Here is a 19,995-nt window from a genome sequence, read left to right on the forward strand (position 1 = left end):
AAGACTCTTGGGGGAAATGGTTTTATCGTTATTCATTATAAAAAGGTTTATTATTCCTCATTTTATTCAACACCATTTATCTGCAATCTTAGATAGAATTCTCATCTTTTTATCTTTAGCTCCCATAAACAATTGCCTTTTTTTAAGTCATCCTTACAATAATAATTTAAAAAAAAGCACATATAACTAATGTCTGAACCTGTAAGTAGAAAAAATGATTTCTCTAGAAGACAAATTGATACAGTACCAATGTTGGATACCAGTCCAGTCTGGAATCCTTTGTTACCCAGGTTCATTCATTCCATGATAAGAACAGACTGACACTGAAACATTCCAGTTTAGCAAACATTCCTTTGTCTGTGTGAGGAAATAAACTCCACTCAAACCACAGAGGTGGGGGATGGGGTTGGTGAGAAGGAAGGGAAACATGAATATGCAAATAGATGCCTTAGGCAGGGGAGACACTTCATGATCATGGAAATTACTGTTTTCCCTTGGTTATTCCTACTAGTGTGATTATGAGGAATTTAACTTTATGTTTCCGTTGGCATTCTATTCCATGGGCTGGGGACAGAGAGACCAGTACAGTAAATAATTCAAGAGCATGGGGCCATAAGGAGAAGATGTGAATATATTTCATTTCCCTGAGGATAGATATAATCTTATACTGGAACTAAGCTGTGTGGTGTCATTTTACTCCTTGGGACATTAACATCCCGTTTCTCCAAGTAACTGGCATTTATAAGAAAGCTTTTGATCCAAAAGAGCCTCACCTTTATGAATTGCACAGGCTGTTTGGAATGCACTGGCCAAATCAAAAAAAGGAACATTCACCATAAAAACCATCCAAGATGTAGGCGTCTCTGTTATTTCTCTCTCCTCCCATTGTCAGTAACACCAAACACCAGGCTAGGTACTTCCATCATCTCTTGCTAGGTAAACAAAATATCATGCCTGTGGGGTCTCTTTGCCTACAGTTCAGTCTATGTGCTACTTCCAGATCAACCTTCCTGGGGGAAAGCTCTGCTCCTATGGGTCTCTTGCACAGACACTTGGTAATGAATCCCTGTCTTCTTAATTCAGTCCAAACTCTTTGACCTGAAATTCAACATCCTTCACAATCTGTTTTATCTTCCTTTGCAGATCAACCTCCTGCTCTCCCACACCTTTCTTACAAATACCCCTCCACTCTGGCCAAAGTGGATGAGGTTCCTTTCTTTGACCATATGTGGTCTGCCTCCAGTGAGCCCCTCTAACACCCTCTTCCAGTGAGGTTCACCTCCATGGAGAGTGTGAACTGTTGGAATCTTATCTGTCCAGTTCACCCAGATTTCAAATACAGACTTGAATGCTACTTTCCTCATGAATCTTTTTCCAATCCTCCTTTTCCACATTGTTGGCCTAAGAGCTTCCCTTCCTCTAAGGCCCCCAACAGAACTTGATCTTGGAACAGGGCACCCCCCCCTTCTCTTCTGCACATTAGCCATTTTAATTATCAAGGCATCCTTTCCAGCACATTGCAGACTCCTCGAAGCCAGGGATTGTGCACAGGGTCAGTGCAGCATGGATCTGCACATGTAATGAATGATGAATATATAGTTCCCGAATGCATTACATGGACATATACTCCAAAACGGTGTGATGTAAAAACTATTTTGGGAGACAAAGGAGAAATAAGATGGGAGGCAGAGGGAACTGGGCAAGATTCTGATTCATGCTGCCTACTTCTGTTGGAAGCTGCCTCAAGAGCAGTCTCAAGATACGAACCTGGTATTTGAAGAGATGCTCCCAGCAAGTTACTCAAATGTCATTCAACTAACCTTTACTGAGTCACTGCTATTTACCAAGTTCTGCCCCAGACATCTCAGGTACAATGTTTGCTTAGCAATGGTCCCTGCCCTCTGGAGGCTAACCCAGCCAAGTGAAGGGATTCTACCTAAACACAGAAGTTAAAAAATATAATAAAGAAGCTAAAAGCGAAAAAGCATGTGTGTGAGGGAGAGTGGGATAGGGAATGGCTGATCCTGCATTTGAAAGTCAGGGATGACTTCAGGAAGGAAGCAACATTTGACCTAGGTCTTAGGGATGGCAGCCATTTGTAGGGTGGAAGGGGTCATTCTGGCTGAGCCAACAACACATGTCCAGGTTTGGAGGATGGTGTGTATGGGATAGACAGCCATTCACAGTGGCTGTACCCAGAGGGTGTGGCTCAGAGGTCAGCTGGGACTGACCAGGGCAGGGCCTGCTAAAGAGTTCGCCAAGTTCACACCATGGGCATCAAGCAGTCAAGAGCAGAATCCTCAAATGCACCTCATTTGCAATGATTCTCCCTGCTCACATCACCTTCCCTGTTGCCCCAGGATGGAGCATGTGGGTGCTGCGCTGCCTGCTTAATCATCCTGCAGCACAGAGCAGACTGCTTTAGGCCGGTGTTTTGACACTGTACAGCAGGAATACTTCAAATGCAAAGACATAAATATTCAAGAAGAGACCTTTTCCATCATTTGGTCACTTAACTCAGTATTATACGTTTACCTCCTAACCCTTCTTATCATCACAAGGAAAAAAATGTACTCTCTCAAGGAGACGAGAGGAATTATGCTTTTCAGCGCCAGAACTCACTGCGCAGCGATTTTGATGAATTTCTTCACCAGCTGCACTCGCTTGCCCAGCTGGCCGCAGAGCAGAATCTCCGTGGCCACCCACAGCTGGACTTCATTGCATCTCTGAAGCAGAAGGCTGAGGTTCACGGTGTGCTCCCCGCTTCCTTGTCGGCTGAACGTGAAGTAGATCAGCTCTTGCTGAAAGGCAGATTCGTACCAGCATTTATTTTTAGCACAAACACAAGTTGATACAAAAGTTGGTTCATTTTTCAGAGCTACTTCAGGTAGCAGCTCTCACAGCATCACAGGTCTTGAGAATAACAACATATTCAATTTGAAACAACGGAGTTTTAGAGAGATCAACAACGTAGTTTTAGAGAGATCTTATTAAATAATGTTCACCTGGAATCTGCCCATAAACGTTATTTTTAGAAAGTGCAGATGATGCCTTTTTACATGAAAATCTAGTAAGTTCTAAAGTTTAAATCATAGGCTGAATCGAATCCAAACTTCCTGAACTTGCTCTATCAGCAAAAACAAGGGAAATGTTTGTCACTAGTATTTGTTAAGATGCACATTAAACTCTCACAGGTAGAGTCTTCTGACAAGGTTCTCAAACTTTAGTGTGAATCAGTCACCTAGAGGTCTGTTAAAGCAGATGGTTGGGCCCATCCTCTAAATTTTCTGATTCAGTATGTCTGTGGTAGGGCCAAAACCCTGCATTTATAACAAGTTCCCAGGTGGGGCTGATGATGTTGGTCTGGGTACCCACTCTTTGAGAACCACGGATATAAGATATAGTAAAATCATAAACAGAAAGAGAATGATAAGATTACGGCAACGTCCAAAATTTACAAAATTGAGTAAAACCAGCAACTATTTATAGAGACTGACCATGTGCAGAGGAACAGGGAGATTTCCCTGCAGGGAAAGGAACAGGGATGCAGAGAGGAACAGGGGTGCGTCTGCACTGTGTGTTTTGCAGAAGTAACGCCAGTTCTCACACTGAGTAAGCAGTACAAGCAGGGACATGTCCTATTCTATTAACATTTCCAAAGGCACAAATCATTTAGCTTGAATGAGTTCACTACTTGCTCAAACTTAAATTATAGGGGCACCTGGGTGGCTCAATCAGTTAAGTGCCTGACTCTTGATTTTGGCTCAGGTTATGGTCTCACAGTTTGTGGGTTCGAGCCCTGCATCAGGCTCTGCACTGATGTGTGGAGCCTGCTTGAGATTGATTCTCTGTCTCCCTCTCTCTCTCTCTGCCCCTCCCTTGCTCATGTGCGTGCACAGGTGCACGTTCTCTCTCGCACGCGCGCAAAATAAAATTTAGATTACAATAATGTTGGAATTGTTTTTAATGAGAAAATATGAAGACATTTAAAAGACATTCCAAAGTGAAAGTGAAGCTCAAGTCCTCAAGTTCCGCTAGTTTCCTCAGAAGGAAAGGCTGTTTTGTAATGAAACATTTTACTACATGGCAAAGCAAATGCAACATATGGTTGCAGAGGGCTGTCTCATTTTTCATCTCCTGATTCCTGTGAGCCTTTTCCACTGGCTACATTTATTCCTTAACTGTCAGTAGCATTTTGCCCCTACTATTTTATAAATGTTTAAGCTGTCTTTTAAAGGGAGGGTTGATGAACATAAAAATTTGAAATATATCTCAAAGTTTTCAAGAAAGTACTTTATGTCCTGTAGCATAATCTAAATTTATAGAATGTTTTTGAGTAAAAGAATGGCTGTATGTGTATGTAGGTAAGTACATAAATATGGTTCTCGTATACATACAGTAAACTTTACAGAAAAAAATAAAAGGATCAGTATTAAAGTCATCAAATGTAAAATGGCTCTTCAACCCCCCTAGAGCTTCATAAACATGCAAATACATATATATCCATACATATAAAAACATAGCATATTTATACTACAGTACACGTATGGTTATATAAGGAACAAATAAAGCATGATCATGTATTCTGATTTTCCTAGGTTTCTGTCAGTCTTTCAATATATTTAAGGTCCCCAAATATCTCTGGGCTATGGTATCCTAAGCATAACTGCATCACCAGATGATGGATCTTCTTAAAACCTAGCCACACACAAATGTTCTCCGAAGAAGAATTCACAGTGAAATAGCACTACCATTTATTTTATCTTTTCACTACTCACGTACCTCGTGGATTGAATTGAAGAGACTCCAATCAAAATTCATTAATTCCAGAGCAAGATCCCACGTGTTCATTCCCAAAATCCTCATCGACCTTTGCTGTGATTCCTCATTTTCTGCAAAGGGGTTCTAAACCAACAGACAGAAGCAAAAGGACCCTCAGCAATTCCCAGATGTTTGGCACTGAACTGGCTGGCCACAGAAAGGCACTAGAAACCCAGATTAGGAAAGGCATCTTGTCTGGGTACACTTAATATTTTCCCTAGTCTGTTCATCTTTGGTAAAATGCAACCAAATTGGGAAACAGCCTTGGAAACAGTAGAATGTGATCAATGATACTTCACTGAGTTAGCCTGCCCCTCCCCCCTGACACACACACATACACACATACACACACACGCACGCACGCACATGCACGTGCATCTACAAATCTGATTATAAAACACTGCCCCAGCAGACAGCATAATGAAAGCGAAAGCCCTGAAATCACTTTGGCTTCTGGTAAGAATTAATGTGCCAGCAGGTTAGTATAAAAACAAACAAAAGAAATGTCATGGTGCACTTCAATAAAGACAGACATGGCTTTTACAGGAAATATGTTTAACAAGCCACATCCCAGACACACATTTACAAGTTTTATTAAAATGCCTGTGGAAAGCGATACAAATTTAAACAAGAAATAAAAAAATAAATGTTACTTCATTTACACCCCATGGTAGATGATTATTTTAAGGATCTGTTGCTTTCCCTACACAAATAGGTATGAGTCTGGTAATACTGTTTCCTTAAAATCTGGCATGAAATTATTAAATGCCACCACAACTTTAAATCTTTGGACACTGTTAAATTTATTAAAAGTTATTTGGCATCTTTTCAAAATATTTGATATTTTCTAATTAAAATGTAAATTCTCCAGGGGCATCTTGGCCGGCTCAGTCAGTAGGACATGTGATCTCATCAGGGTCGTGAGTTTGAGCCCCATGTTGGGGTTAGAGTTTACTTAAAAAAAACACACAATTTGAATAGCTAATGATGTTAAAATTGTTAATGACTTGGGAAAAAAAAGAATGGGACTTTGCAAAATTTAAGGACATGACAGGACGAAGGGAATTCAGATTATAAACATTAATTCCTATTTAAAAACTGCAAAATTATTGGCATTTTACAAGGTTTACTGTTATGAAAAGGTTTCCTAATTTGAAAAAAAAACAAAAACAAATGACAAAAGACTTTCAGAGAGCTTTTCCACAGATGTGATTCTCTTCAGAGCAGGTCAAGGTTCAAATTGTGCCCGTAGGCCAGAGTGGGACACAGCGTGGTACTTGATGAGGGCGGACTGAGAAAATGCATGCAAATACTGAGGTGCTGAGAGAGGGAAGCCCACCTTTCTCAGGGCCTGATTAGTCTGGAATCAGCCAGATGCCATGCTACGCTGTAGGCATTCACAGGGAGAGCCAAGAGCTGGGAAATAACATAAATCTCGGCATACTAATTTGGAGATTTGGCTTTTTATTCCTCCTCCTTTCTCCCTAAATGCATCCCTCACCCTGGTACTGCCCTCTCGTTGCCCAAGGCTGTCCGCAGCCCTCTCCAAGAAACACTTTCTATTTCTCTATCCCACTCATTCAGGGCTCTAACTCCTGCTCTCCAAGAGGATTAATCAGTATGTAAATATAGTGCATGCTAGTGGCTCCACATGTTATCCTACCCTTATAATATTCCGTTTCAACTGAACTCTTTTGGGGATAAAATGCTGAAAGCTGGGGTTCCGACAGGGCAATTTTAGGTGGTGCACAGAGGTGGTGGCGGGAAACATTTGAGGGCAAGATGGCACCTGGCTCATCTCGGAACATACTTCAGAGTGAGCACCTACTTATTCCACTAAGACATTGCTCAGGCCTGCCTCCCACTCTTCTGAAGCTGGCTCTGGTCCATGGTGGGAGACAGCTCTAGGTGTGCATGGCAGGGAACTGCAGCCAAGTCTATGGGGAGCACGAGGAAGAAGGGCATGGGAGACAGAGTGTAGGTCTCCTTCATCACCAGGAGCTCCACAGCAGCTGCAGGGTAGATGGTCCTCCTTTACAGTGAGGACTAAAGTCAAGCCAATCTCATTATCTGCTCAAGGATGCTGTGCAGCATTGTGTTTGTCACAGTTCATTGACAGAATTACATCATGTACAGACACAGGACCTGCGACCTGCTGAAGGACACTCAGAAGTGGAAAGACCCTAGTAAGACAAAAGTTTTCCTTTCCTTTGCTCCCTCACCACCTACAAAGGAAAGGCATGTGTAATGGCTTCAGAGCCAAATATAACTGGAGTCCTAGCACTTTCCCTTCCTTGGCTGTAGGAAGTGAGAGTAAGTTACTCAGCCTCTCTGAATGTCACAGGATTATTGGCAATGTTACATGAGATACTGTATGTAAATTACTCAGCACCTGTCTGGTACTATGTGCAAAAACTGACTATGATTAATATTATGGTAGGTTGATACTTGTAGGTAATTTCACATAAAATATTTCTATTATAAGCAGTTTTGGTTAACCAATATGGTGTATACATTCCTCAATTATACACACAACAGGAGTCAGCTAGAAAGAACCAGCTTAGTGATGGCTCCTTGAAGTAGACTGAGACCAAGAGTCTAGATGATACTACCACAATCTGGCAGAGCCTGTCTTTTATGGGTGACGGATCCGAGGCCTGATCCTACCATGCAGAAAGCAACCATAACACTGAGGGTTTTAGGAACATAACGACAAATCATCTGCTTAGGCATAAATGTGTTTAAGTTTGAAATGAAAATAACTAACAGAGTGGGTTCTATGTTTCTTCAAACTCTTACTCCTCATCTACATCCAAAGTACCATTGTTAGGAGCCTACCTTATGTGGGGAAGGCTGATAATCTACCTTTCCTTCCAGTAAGGAAGGGTACACTCAAAGTGCACCAAATGGACTGAAACAAGGATATGGAGTCTCTTTCTCCTTAAATCTGCACAGGGTACATTTCTCAGCCTAATCTCCACATATCCACCCAAAAAGAAGAAATAGAATTAAGATTCTGTTGGAGAGGAGGGTCACTTCTTTCATATCCCTTGTTTCAGGGGCCCAGAGAGAAGCAGGGTTTGACTTCAGAAGGGTTTAGGATTCCTGAAGTTGTACTTGCCTTGGATTTGCAAAAGCAGTGTTATTTGACAAGTGTATTGTTGGCCAGAGGAGGGGGTGGTTCAATGTACTTTTCTAACATGTATTACAAAACATACAAAAAAATATGATTTCAGTGTGCCATTTGTGTTTCAAGTAAAAGGCTCAAAGTCCTTACCAAAGTGTCAGCCAGGTCTTTCCGGTAGACATATATCCGACCAGATGCTTCAAGGGATTTGGAGATGGCCAAGTCATTTGGCTGAAGTTCATGTTTTTCTTTATTAAAAAAAGAGGGAGAGAGATTAGACACACAAGAACAGTGGTAGGCATACACAGTATATCTAAAAAGTGAAAACTGCCAAAGAAAAATATTTAAAAGCAAACAATATAGATTTAATTCAGTTCTGCATATTCTGTGCAAGGGCACCAATGGGAGCATGGACATCACTGCTCACTATCCATAAAGTGGAAACCTCTAATCATTCCTTCTTATAATTTTTAGTCATTCTTTAGAATACAGACCAGTTTAGGGAAGAAAAGTAAAATTCACTCATAATCCCATCACTCTGAGATAACCATATAAAGGCTATTTTGATAACACTTGGGTCTATTTTTGTTCTGATCTTTACGTAAATGTGTACAACCAATACCCACACACATATACAATTGCAATTATTTATACATATGTGTTCAAAATTAGTATGGATACATACACACATATACATTTATAATTATTCTATATCTGGCTTTATATTCTGATTTTGCTATAAGCACTTATGATAACCACTTGTCAAAAATATTTAGGTATGTCATGTTTAATTGGTATATAACAGTCCATTATACCATCATTTCATCTTTCCTCTATTGTTGACCAATTTAATAGTTTTCAATATTTTTGTTATATAAATTAGATGGCAAGATATATGTAAATACTGGCATAGGGTGTGGCACATAACAAGGGCTTGATAAATGGGATCTATTATTATAGCAGTCATATACTCCTGAAGTCAACATCCTTATGCATAAATTTTTGGCTGCTTATAGATGATTTTTTAAAGATAGATTCCCAGTAATGGAATTACTAGGTCAAAGGGGAATGAATATTTTTTAAAGTTGCTGATACAGGGGCGCTCGGGTGGCTCAGTCAGTTAAACGTCCAACTTTAGCTCAGATCATGATCTCATAGTTCTTGTGTTTGAGCCCCACATTGGGCTCTGCACTAACAGCGCAGGGCCTGCTTGGGATTCTGTCTCCCTCTCTCTCTGCCCCTCTCCACCTCAAAATAAATAAACTTAAGAAAAAATAAAGTTTCTGACACAAACTGCCCAATGGCTTTTGAATTCTTACACTGATCATTCCTGGTGCTAAGTCTGCTATTCAGCTAAAACCAAAACTAGATTCTCAGTTTATTTTGTATTTCTTGACTACTAGTAAAGTGGAGTATTTTTCATATTTCCCTTATTACAAACTGTTCCTGTCCTTCAGTCATGTTTCTACCATCACTGGCGCTCTCTTATAACACAAAAGCCTTCTTCATAGAAAAAAGTCCTCCTCGTAACTACAAATTACAGATGGGAATTGACTAAACCAATCTTCGAGTTCAGTGCACTTTAACATAATCAGCTTCTAAGTCAGCCTTTTCGTTACCAGCACGGTGGGGGAATGCAATATTCCACATACGTTTTTCAGATAACTTAATCAGTTCAAAGGCCAAATTTTGTTTTGAACATTTCTGCTTAATACAGAGTACACAAATGATAATCCAATATATTCTTTATGGCCCAGCATTATAAAGATCAATAGCACTTTCATGTCAGGCTGCTGACGAGCGTGGTAAATGGTCCCACTCGGCTGGCCTCTCAAGTTCCTCTGTCTCCCTCTTCCTCCGGCTGCAGTTTCTTACAACCTGTGTGTTCCTATGTCCACCTTATATCTGGATTTATGAGAGCCATTCTGCACTTGCTACGGAGTCAAATGCCATGGCTTTCTGATAGTAACTTTTCCATTTCCTGAGAAGTATTTTTTTTCTTATTTTCAGGTTTGTCACTATACTATAAAAGATTAAGGGTCATAGAATTTTAAGCTCTGAATAACTAGGTAGGCAGATTTCTGTTACTACATACATATACCTTTCTCTAGGTACAAAATGACCCTGAAAGCTAGGAGGATAACAGCACTAGTCTTTTTAGAAAAATCCACAAAACCTACAGCATTGCAACGTTTTTAAACTTCTTTTGACAAAAGTAAGAGTAGATCTCATTGTCATTTCATTTTGAAGTAGCATTTAAAGCACTATTCACTGAAAATCAGGGAACTAGAGCAAGGAATATATTAAACTCTTCCCCCCTGCTTTTTCATAAAGCATTATTGTTTGGAGAATATTAAGCTACAGGCAGAAAGGTTCTTAACAGACAAAAGTACTAACTGATGGAAAATGATGGCACAGTTCCACATCTGTGGGATAACTCAAGAGATAAGCTGATATTTCTAGCGAAGATTAGCACTGAGTCTATACACATTACGACGGCACTGGCCTCCCTGATGAATCTAATTTAATAGAGTGTAAAAATGGTATTTCATGGCCATCAAATAGATACTGAGTATTCAAAGAGCTACTCATTACTTCCCAGATTCACGTGTGGCCCTGGGTTGACTCTGAGTCACCCCCAAGGGAGATGGGTCTCAGTTGTGCTACCAAGTTCCTTCAGGGTCCTTCCTCCTGCAGAATGGGGACCTGGTGACTACTTTCTGTAATGGTACTGTCTTGAGGGAAGCTCAATACTGTTTGGAATAATTTAATATTTTTGGTCATTTAAAGTGAAACATAATACACATTTATCACATCTATCTGGAATGCCTGAAATATTTTATTAAAAATTCGACCACTCTCCGATTAAAGTTCATGTAGTCCAGATGTTTCTCCCCCTTTTGCTCTTTTTCTCTAGATAATGTTTTGATGATGGGATGCACAATGAGGGCCCCTTGAGAGGGAGGGAGAGACTCTCATTAGGTCCAGGCAGAAGGCTATATTGGTTCGCATATGTAATCCACTATCTTGTAGGACCATTTTACTTGCTTCTGAGTAACAAAGCAATAGAAGATTCTGTCACAGCAATGCTGTAACACCAGGTTAAACTCTGACATTCTTCTCTTTCCTCTAGGATGATAACAAAGGGTAAACAGGAATGCCAGTTATCTGCTCCCCCTCTCCCTCCGGCCCTATCTCTGGCTGATTAGTTCACACAGTACTTCCATTTTTCAACTACTGATGCTAAGTCACTTTCTTTTTATTTTTCTCAGGGTTAATGAGATATTAAATAAAGACTGTAAGCCAAATAGGGGGCCAGCAACATCGAGATCTGACCGGCCCCAGTGAAAATGGAGGGGTCTGTTCAGGTCACGTAGATCGATAGTGTGAGCTTGTAATCTGTGTGATCTTATTCAAAACAGACAATAAACCATTCTCTGAGGATAAATAAGGCCCAACAGAAGGAAAAGCTATAACCAGACCTCACTCCCCACGTCCACCTGAAGGAACATTGCCTGGGAGCTTTCAGCTTAGTGTGGGTTTTATTTCCTTCAACAGGGAGTCTTTTTAAGTATTAAACTGTCAGCCAGCAATATGACTAGGCTGTCTTTCTTTTTCCTTCCTAAAGTAATTTCATCCTTTAGCAATTTCCCAAGTTAATTTAAATATGAAAATAGAAGGCTTATCTAGAGTATAAAATATGAAAAGCTTTATATTTCAAAACAGTGGCATGCCTCTTTATTCAGTTCTTGGGGAGGAAATTCAGTATCCAACAGTACCCCACCGTTGTCATGGAAACACCTCTGGTAGGCGGCTTCTTATTGTTACTGTGGTCATCCAGCTGCGGACCCAGAAGGGGCAAGCTGCACATTCACTCTATAAAAATGTCTACTCTCCTTTCAGAGGAGATCCAGGGAAAGATTAATATCCCAGGACATAAAATCGTTTACCCCCAGAGAATGCGACGGCCACCAGAGCCAGATCCTCTTCTGCGTGCTGGATCTTTTCTGCCACAACTTTCAGGATCTCATGTGCTGTACTGGAAACTTTTGCCTTCACACTTACATAGGAGTGCTCTGTTATATACACATGGCAAAAAACTGCACACAACAAAAGAAGGGTTAGTAAACAGATAACTGTAGTCAGGTACAGACTTTTTTCAAGTGAAGTCATCTACCTTACTATTCTCTTTAGTAGGAAACATACAGAACTAGATTTACATATTTATGTCTGCACCCAAGTGCCTGAAGGCATACATATATAAATGTGTGCTTGCACACACATGAGATGCAGACGTCATCAAGACCTGGTAAATGGACTTAGGCTTCCCAAACTGTAATGAGAGACCCATGTGATACAAGTGTGTGCTCATGGTGGAGATGGCCTGACCCCAGCACAGTAGCATTTGTGGTTCACAAAGTGTAATTTCTTTCAGCATGACTGAGCTTTCCCAAAGCAATATATTAAGGTACCTAACTAATAAATTTTTATGTGACATTCCACTTGTGGATAGTCACAGTGGCTCAATCGGGAATACTGCATTTTGCTGTTAGACTTCTCACAAGCTTATCCAAAAAAATCTGCCGGCTTGCCATGGTTTTCGTGCTCAGGTATCTTGAGCAGTTAATAATGATGTCCCTGAGCAAGATGGTGATGAGTATGGTTTCCAAACAGAAGTCCGGTTTGTAGCCCTTTAAGTTTCATTTTATTGTCTGCAGTGCAAATAATTATTACTAGGACATCATCACTATCAAGGTGAATCAGGGTCCTAGAAAAAAATTTCTTTATGATTTGATAGCAGAAATTGCTTAATAATAGTGGAGATAATTGATACATTATTTGCTTCTTATCCCAGCTCTGAATGTATAAAACACTAGCTTCTTTCAAAAAGATAATACACTTAGGTATTCTTCTCTACCATTTTGCAAATTATTTCCACCATATTGCATATTATTTCTCATTTTATGTAAAAAAAATAAAGGGGGAGGGTGCATTTCCTAGAGAAATCTTATAAGCAATTTAAATGGCTCCACAAAAATAAACCCAGGATTGTTTCCACAGAAATGCAAATGAAGCAAAAAAAACAAAACAAAACAAAACAAACAACTATGAGTTTATGTGTAGAAACCTCAAAGTAAATACGCCACCAGAAGGCACTGACAACATTTTGGTTTGGGTTCCGTTGGGTATGTCACTAAAACAACAGCATCTAACAAATAGCTGTTTTATATATGTTGTCAACAGATTTGTGAGAGACACAAAGCTTTTTGCTTTCACAGAAAAATAAAATTTTTGAACCAGACAAAATCCTACAAAACTGCTAAATATGAGCAAAGTTTACAGCTTGCTTATTAATAAACTGACAAACAAAAAGAGGCTGGGGGTCTGGAAATACTTACGCTCTTTGAAACTCAGTTTGGGAAATTTTACGATTAAATTGTAAGACAAGCATGGAGGGCCTGCAACTAAGGAATTAGGAGGTAAGCTAATTTTTTTTAAGCTTCCACTTGTTATAGACCATACTTCTTATGCCCCATTACCAGCAGCATTATATACTAACACTACATAGCACAAGAAGCATCCATGTGACGTTTTGTTGTGTGTTGGAGAAGCTGAGCAGATATTAAATGTGCATACACAGAATTTCAGCACATACTGAGAAGTGGGCTAAAAGAGAAAGTCTCCCAGTCACTATAGCATGAATGTTTCAATTATGTTTCCCCAGGTTCTGCACTTCACTCAACCTTGGTGCAAACGGGAGGAAACCATTTCCTGTTCTGTTACAAGAGAGTAGCACAGAATAGCATGTAAGCACCTTCTGGGGGCTGCAAGGCTGTCTCCCCTGGTGCTGAGTGAGCAGTTGCCTTCAGCGTGGGTCACTAGCCCTCTCACTGACCCTCTCACTGAGCAGCGCTGGCACAGGGCGCACGGGGCATGCGGCACTGCCCGGCACAGCCTGGCCACGCAGGGATTTCAGTGCATTTCCTTTCCTTCGCTATGCTCGCCAAGAGTTTCTTCTCTAAATCCCAGGGAATGACTCTGCCAATGTCCTGCACGGTGGCTTTAGTGGACTTTCTAGTCAGTCACAGGCAGTGGGCTGACAGATTATGGGAGAAAGCAGCTAAGAGGAAAAGGAAAATTCCCGGCAATTTTGCGCCTCTCCCTAAGAAAGTTGGGAAGCTCTTCTGCAGGCTCCTTTCCTTCCTTCTTAAATTGAAAATGTCCTTGGCCCCTGGGACACTGCTGTATGGTCAAGACAACTGTAACACTCAAAGCAATAAAATAAAAACCATCCTGTGGGGTCCTAAGGTGCTTGTCACAGGGTGTGACTGTTGGAAACGCTAAGGGCAGGCCGATGCATTACTGCTGGAGAGTGAAGGTGACTGACCTCTGCTCCACCCACCCCAAACCCTCACAAAATCATACTCACTTTCCTCTGTTTCAGTCACAGTTCCTCTATGCTGGAGCCAGTTCTCCTTAAGACTGAATTGGTGGAAAAGGGCTTTATTCTGTGAGAAGTGAGAAAGAGAACAATGAATGAATGCATTCCTGCCCTTTGGAAAAACCACAGCTGCTTACAGCATGTTCCAGAAGAGCTAGCCAATTTTTCTTTCCTTCTTTCTTTTTTTTTCTTTTTAATATGAAACGCACCCATCCAATCTTAGAGGAATAAATAGGGAGTTGCCTCTATTAACGCATGTGGAGGTGGAGATTCTGAGCAACAAGACAGATCTGGCCAAAGCCAGAAGCAGGCAAAAAGCCCCTATAATTATTCTAGCAACATGCTGGAGAGGGGTGGCATGATTTTCAAACTTTGGCTACTGCAAAATCCATGTATTCTTCTCTAGACATCCCAACATCAACCGTGCATGTGGATCGAGGAGTTCTGGATAAAGCAGGGGACAAAGTTGCATACTTCTGCTGTGGCACCACGACTTGCTTAAGGGAAATAAGTAGATTATTCATGATAATTCTCCACTTGATAGATCAGCTTCTACAAAACCTGTGCCTGACAGTTCACAGTGCATTTCCCCTTCAAGGTGAATAGGAAACACGTTCTTTCTTGCTACCATTTCTCCTTTTGTTGGGTTGAAAGGGCAAAGCTTTTGCTTACTCGACTTCCTCATGCTTGCAGTCAAGATTCTTGCCTGCATTTTTTTTTCTTTTTTCTTTTCCCATCAATATTTCAAATTCAAATTTATATGATTCTGGGAACACTGGGGCAAATCTAAGACCCCAAAAATACTCAGAACGACAAGTCGAGGGCATATGGGTACGACCGGATCTGTACTAGCACAGGGAAACTGAAGTGAAGCAGGAAGGTGCTCGCAAGGTCTAGCCCCAGGCTTCCCTGCCTGCCCCTGTTCTGCTGGAGGCAGCACTCCTTTTCATTTTGAAGAAATGCCAGTGAGGCAAGGCAAGGTCTTCAAGCTTGATGGCCCCATTTCAGAGAGAGAGAGGTCTGCCTCACCTTCCTTTGTGGTGAATATTCATCTACAGTGCTGAAAGGAAAAAGGACAAGAAGTCAGTCTTTGTCCCAAACCCTGTGTAATGCAATGATTGTCACAGAAGACTACTTTTCAGGTACTGGGCAGAGGTTTTTTACTTTTCAAAAAGATAAAACCCAGTATTCATTAGGTCACTAGGTAGAACACCCTTGACATTGGGCTCTGGATTTTAAGCGAACCAGGAAGAAAAGATGCCATCTACTCCACAGGCGTATTTTACTTTCTACCCACAGAAAGTGAATGCTGAGGGAAGAACTGGATTTATTCAGTCCACAGAAACTCTTAAGTTTTCTCATATACTGATGGATTTTAAGTGAAATTATTGTGCTTCAGATAGTTAAGTCAACGCAAGGAGCATCTTTTCCAGAATGTTTCCCTGTGTGGTGGACATCCTGCAGGTCCCCAGCTCAAATCTTCTCCCAGAATTAAGAGATCATCTTCTACCAAAGAGGCAAGAGTCATATCTTCTATCATTTTCTTATTTTAATTAATTATTTCACATTTTATGTAAGTTTTTTTAATGGGATATATCAAGTTCCATTAGTACATCTAATGCATTTAAATGTATTAAGCCATGAATTAAAGTTTCTCAAGGGTAACAAGGTCTGTCTTGCAGCAAAGAACAGCTTCCATGTGGAGGATTATTCTGATGTAAAGGTTCTTTTTCTTTTCTGTTTCATGTATTTGTTCACAATCTCATACTGCTCTTAGGTGATGGGGGCTTCTTGTGGTGTAGACTGTGACAAAGGAAGACCACCCAAATTTACAACACGTGTTTCTAACACTGTCCTAAACTGCATCTCATTTCTGAATTTCTAAGTGTGTGATTTTCACGATTGAGGACGAAAACTTCCACGTGATTTGTTTGTGCCCTAAAATTAATTTATATAGACACTTAATTTGCAACAGGATCTCTCTTTACTAAAATTAGGTCAGGCTTTAAATCTCAAATTAGTCATCTGAGAGGCCTGAATTAACATTTTCTCTGAGAAGTGCCTTTGTGACTTCTGAAATCTTAATAGAAGTTTCTCACAACTTGACACACATGTCTTTCATCATGTTTACTATGTACAAACTACACTGTAAATCAGAGAACAGTTTTTCCCTTCAGATGAACTTTGCAGCTGTATCTGAAAACTGAATAATGACTTGATGCTTTCATTTACCAAAATTAATAAGGAGGGTCAGTGGTTAAGTCAGGTATTGGCAACTTGAAAGACTAATGATAGATACCTCAGGGATACTTACACATGCCAAAAGTCATTGAGTAAATTTTTTTTTTTAATCTTTCTAAACTGATAAAGAAACCTCAGGGAATCCATAAAATGGAGCTTTAAAAATGCTTCGTGACTTGCTGAAACCTACCTATAAAATTTTTTTCCTTATTCCATCAGACATAGCTGTGAGCCCCCAAAACATCAAGTTAAATGTTTATATTTTTAACATTAAATAACTTATTAAATAATTGCTTTTATGTACGAAGGTTGTTACAGTTTCTACCGTATTAAAGAGGGTTAAACAAAATAGTCAACAACCTTAATTTTGTGTTCATTTTGATATAAAAACAAAATACACAATTTACTATAGAAAAGCTAAGGAATCAAGAAGGAATCCTGATTCAGAATGTTCAAGATGAATTTTAATGTTTTTTTTTAATGTTTATTTATTTTAGAGAGGTGGGGAAGGGGCAGAGAGAGAGGGAGACACAGAATCCGAAGCAGGCTCCAGGTTCTGAGCTGTCAGCACAGAGCCCGATGCGGGGCCCAAACGCACGAACCATGAGATCATCACCTGAGCCAAAGTCGGATGCTTAAGCGACTGAGCCACCCAGGCATCCCTCAAGATGACCTTTATAAGACATCCAGGGTGCCTGGGTGGCTCAGCTGGTTAAGCATCTGACTTCGGCTCAGGTCATGATCTCATGGTTCGTGGGTTTGAGCCCCACATCAGGCTCTGTGCTGACAGCTAAGAGCCTGGAGCCTGCTTCGGATTCTGTGTCTGCCTCCCTCTCTGCCCCTCCCCTTCTCGTTCCCTTTCTCTGTCTCTCAAAAATAAATAAATGTTTAAAAAAATTTATAAAACATCCAAATTCGATCACGCTTGCTGCTTTCTTTTATTAATGGCAATCCAGAAAATTAAATACTCACTGACGACGGTGCATTCCAAGTATCTTTTGAAATTCTTTCAATTCTTTTTCAAGTATTGGATATTCATACACATCATCCAGTACATTCCTGTATATGGTCTGGGGGGGAAGAAAAGTGGCAGCTGAAATGCCTATTCTTTAAGGATTAAGACTGAGACCATGGTTACCCTGCTGAGGGAACAGGTGGAAAGCAGGGTTATACAGGGGGTTAAACCAGACATCTGTGAGATGCTATGTGGGATTCTACCTCCTAGCCCCTCACTCAATTGTGTGGCTCCCTCACAGCTTTCAGGGGCTTTAAGTAATCAATGCTGGAAACTTACAGGTCTCTGGAAGGCTACTCAAGAGTTCCGTGCCTATTCTATATTTAAAAAAATAATATCCACATCGTCATTTAGGAGGGAAAAAAATCGATTAAATTCTATTACCTAGTTGTTTTGAAAATAACATTAGTTTAGGGAAAGAGTTGGTTAAACCAATTTTTAAGTGGATGTCTAAATGACATCTGAATTTTGAAATCAAAATGATTTCCTTCATGAGAGGCAAAATCAGTTTGAACACTTGTCTGAAATAGACCTGCTCCTTGCTCGAATTTCCATTCTACTCCTTCTCTGTGTTAGCCTGTACAGCTAATATGGCTTTGGTGGCAAAGGAATCCAATGGTCTACATACTGTCTCCAGAGAATCATCTGTGTGGAAAAGATATGGCAGCCTATGAACAATTAGAAAAATATATACATTTATCTAATTCCAAATGTAAGTCTAGGTTAGTACCCATTTTGCAAATTATTAGTGCATAAAATTCTCAAAATACATCATGGACTGAAAAACTTTCATAATGCATGTATTGTCAATAGAGTTTTTAAATGATAAATAATTTTTCTTATCCAAATATTATATATGTGGGACTGGTTAGTTCAAACTTAGAGTAAATCTCAATGTATTAATACGGTCAAGTTTTCAAGTATGTTTTATTTTACCTACCTTAATTATTTCATCTGGAATCAAAATTCCCATGAATCATATAAAATAAACTTAAATGAGTGAATGTAAAACTAGCCCTTTCCATTTTTTCATAATGAATTCTTCACCATTAAAAAAATTTCTATGTGCAAAATATCAGGCCTCAAAAATCAAGACATTAATATTTTGAGTCACAGCTTGAACATTACATAAAAGTTGAATGACTACAATCTACAAATGAGATTTTTTGAAATGCATAAATGAAAATAAAATCAGTCATTTGGCATCAAAGAATATCTGGAAGTCACCAGATTACCTTTAAGAACATTTTGGAATGTTCGTCTTCATGTAACCAGTCTTTGTACAGAGCAATCCACTGGGACACGAGATGTAAGACCTTACGTTTCCGACAAGGAACATCTGAGTTTTCTTCTTTGCCTTGATACTTCTTAGCAGAATAGGTGCAAATGGTTAAGAAAGAATATTGCGTTCTTGGAAGTAAAAATATAAAGAGATCTATCTACTGTTTTCTCAAAATATGCTAAAGCATTTTTCAAAGAATCTACAAGTATCTAAGCATGCCGGAGGAAAAGTATATGTGTAGGAAGAGCAAAAGTTATGCACTGGAAAGAGCTAAAGTAAGTAAACCCAGGAAATGATTTCTATGCACTTGGTGGCAGGTCGTGAAGGTTAATTAGATGATTTGCACTGATAGCTGCTGACACAGTTCCATACAGCAGCATGGGTCAATGTCACCATGAAGAGATTCTAAGAGACCAATGAATTCCTTTTTTTTTTCTTTATTTAAAAATTTTTAATGTTTATTTATTTTTGAGAGAGACAGAGACAGAATGCGAGTGGGTTAGGGGCAGAGAGAGAGGGAGACACAGAATCCGAAGCAGGCTCCAGGCTCTGAGCTGTCAGCACAGAGCCCGATGCGGGGCTCGAACTCACGAACTGTGAGATCATGACCTGAGCCGAAGCTGGACGCTCAATCGACTGAGCCACCCAGGTGCCCCCTTTTTAAAAAAAAAATTTTTTTTATAATGTTTATTTATTTTTGAGAGAGACAAAGACAGAATGTGAGTGGGTTGGGGCAGAGAGAGAGAGAGAGAGAGACCAATGAATTTCAAGGGTGGCTCCAAGAGATCTGGTGTCACTACATAGGTAGACACTTGCCATAAAAGTTGGATCAGAACTAGGCCAGGTATCCTCTGATCTTCAGAAATCCACAATTTATAAAACCAGTTACTTCTCAAGTAGTCCCAAATGAGCACAAAGTTCTGGAGCATAATTTGTGATATGATTTAAATGCCCAACCCCAGGAATTTTCTTGGAAAAAAGGGACTGGATAAATGTGCAGACATAATTAAAAAGGACTGCTGATTTTCATTTTCACTGGAATGAAAAAAAGTACAACAGGAACAAAC

General features: G+C 40.0%; 1 protein-coding gene across 2 annotated transcripts in view; it reads right to left on the reverse strand.

The window, feature by feature from the left end:
* The window catches only part of RAPGEF5 (Rap guanine nucleotide exchange factor 5), a 225,293-nt gene that overhangs the window by 24,642 nt on the left and 180,656 nt on the right, over window positions 1–19,995 (reverse strand). For both annotated transcript variants that reach the window (XM_019443577.2, XM_019443578.2), the window contains 8 exons: window positions 18,882–19,026; window positions 17,604–17,701; window positions 15,420–15,450; window positions 14,379–14,457; window positions 11,899–12,048; window positions 8,099–8,196; window positions 4,783–4,905; window positions 2,623–2,801 (listed from right to left, as the gene is read on the reverse strand). In XM_019443577.2, coding sequence (XP_019299122.1) covers window positions 2,623–2,801; window positions 4,783–4,905; window positions 8,099–8,196; window positions 11,899–12,048; window positions 14,379–14,457; window positions 15,420–15,450; window positions 17,604–17,701; window positions 18,882–19,026 — 903 coding nt within the window. The remainder of the gene's footprint in view (window positions 1–2,622; window positions 2,802–4,782; window positions 4,906–8,098; window positions 8,197–11,898; window positions 12,049–14,378; window positions 14,458–15,419; window positions 15,451–17,603; window positions 17,702–18,881; window positions 19,027–19,995) is intronic.

Source organism: Panthera pardus, unplaced genomic scaffold (genome assembly GCF_024362965.1).
Source record: "Panthera pardus isolate Hobbes unplaced genomic scaffold, ASM2436296v1 HiC_scaffold_8, whole genome shotgun sequence".
NCBI lineage: Eukaryota > Metazoa > Chordata > Mammalia > Carnivora > Felidae > Panthera > Panthera pardus.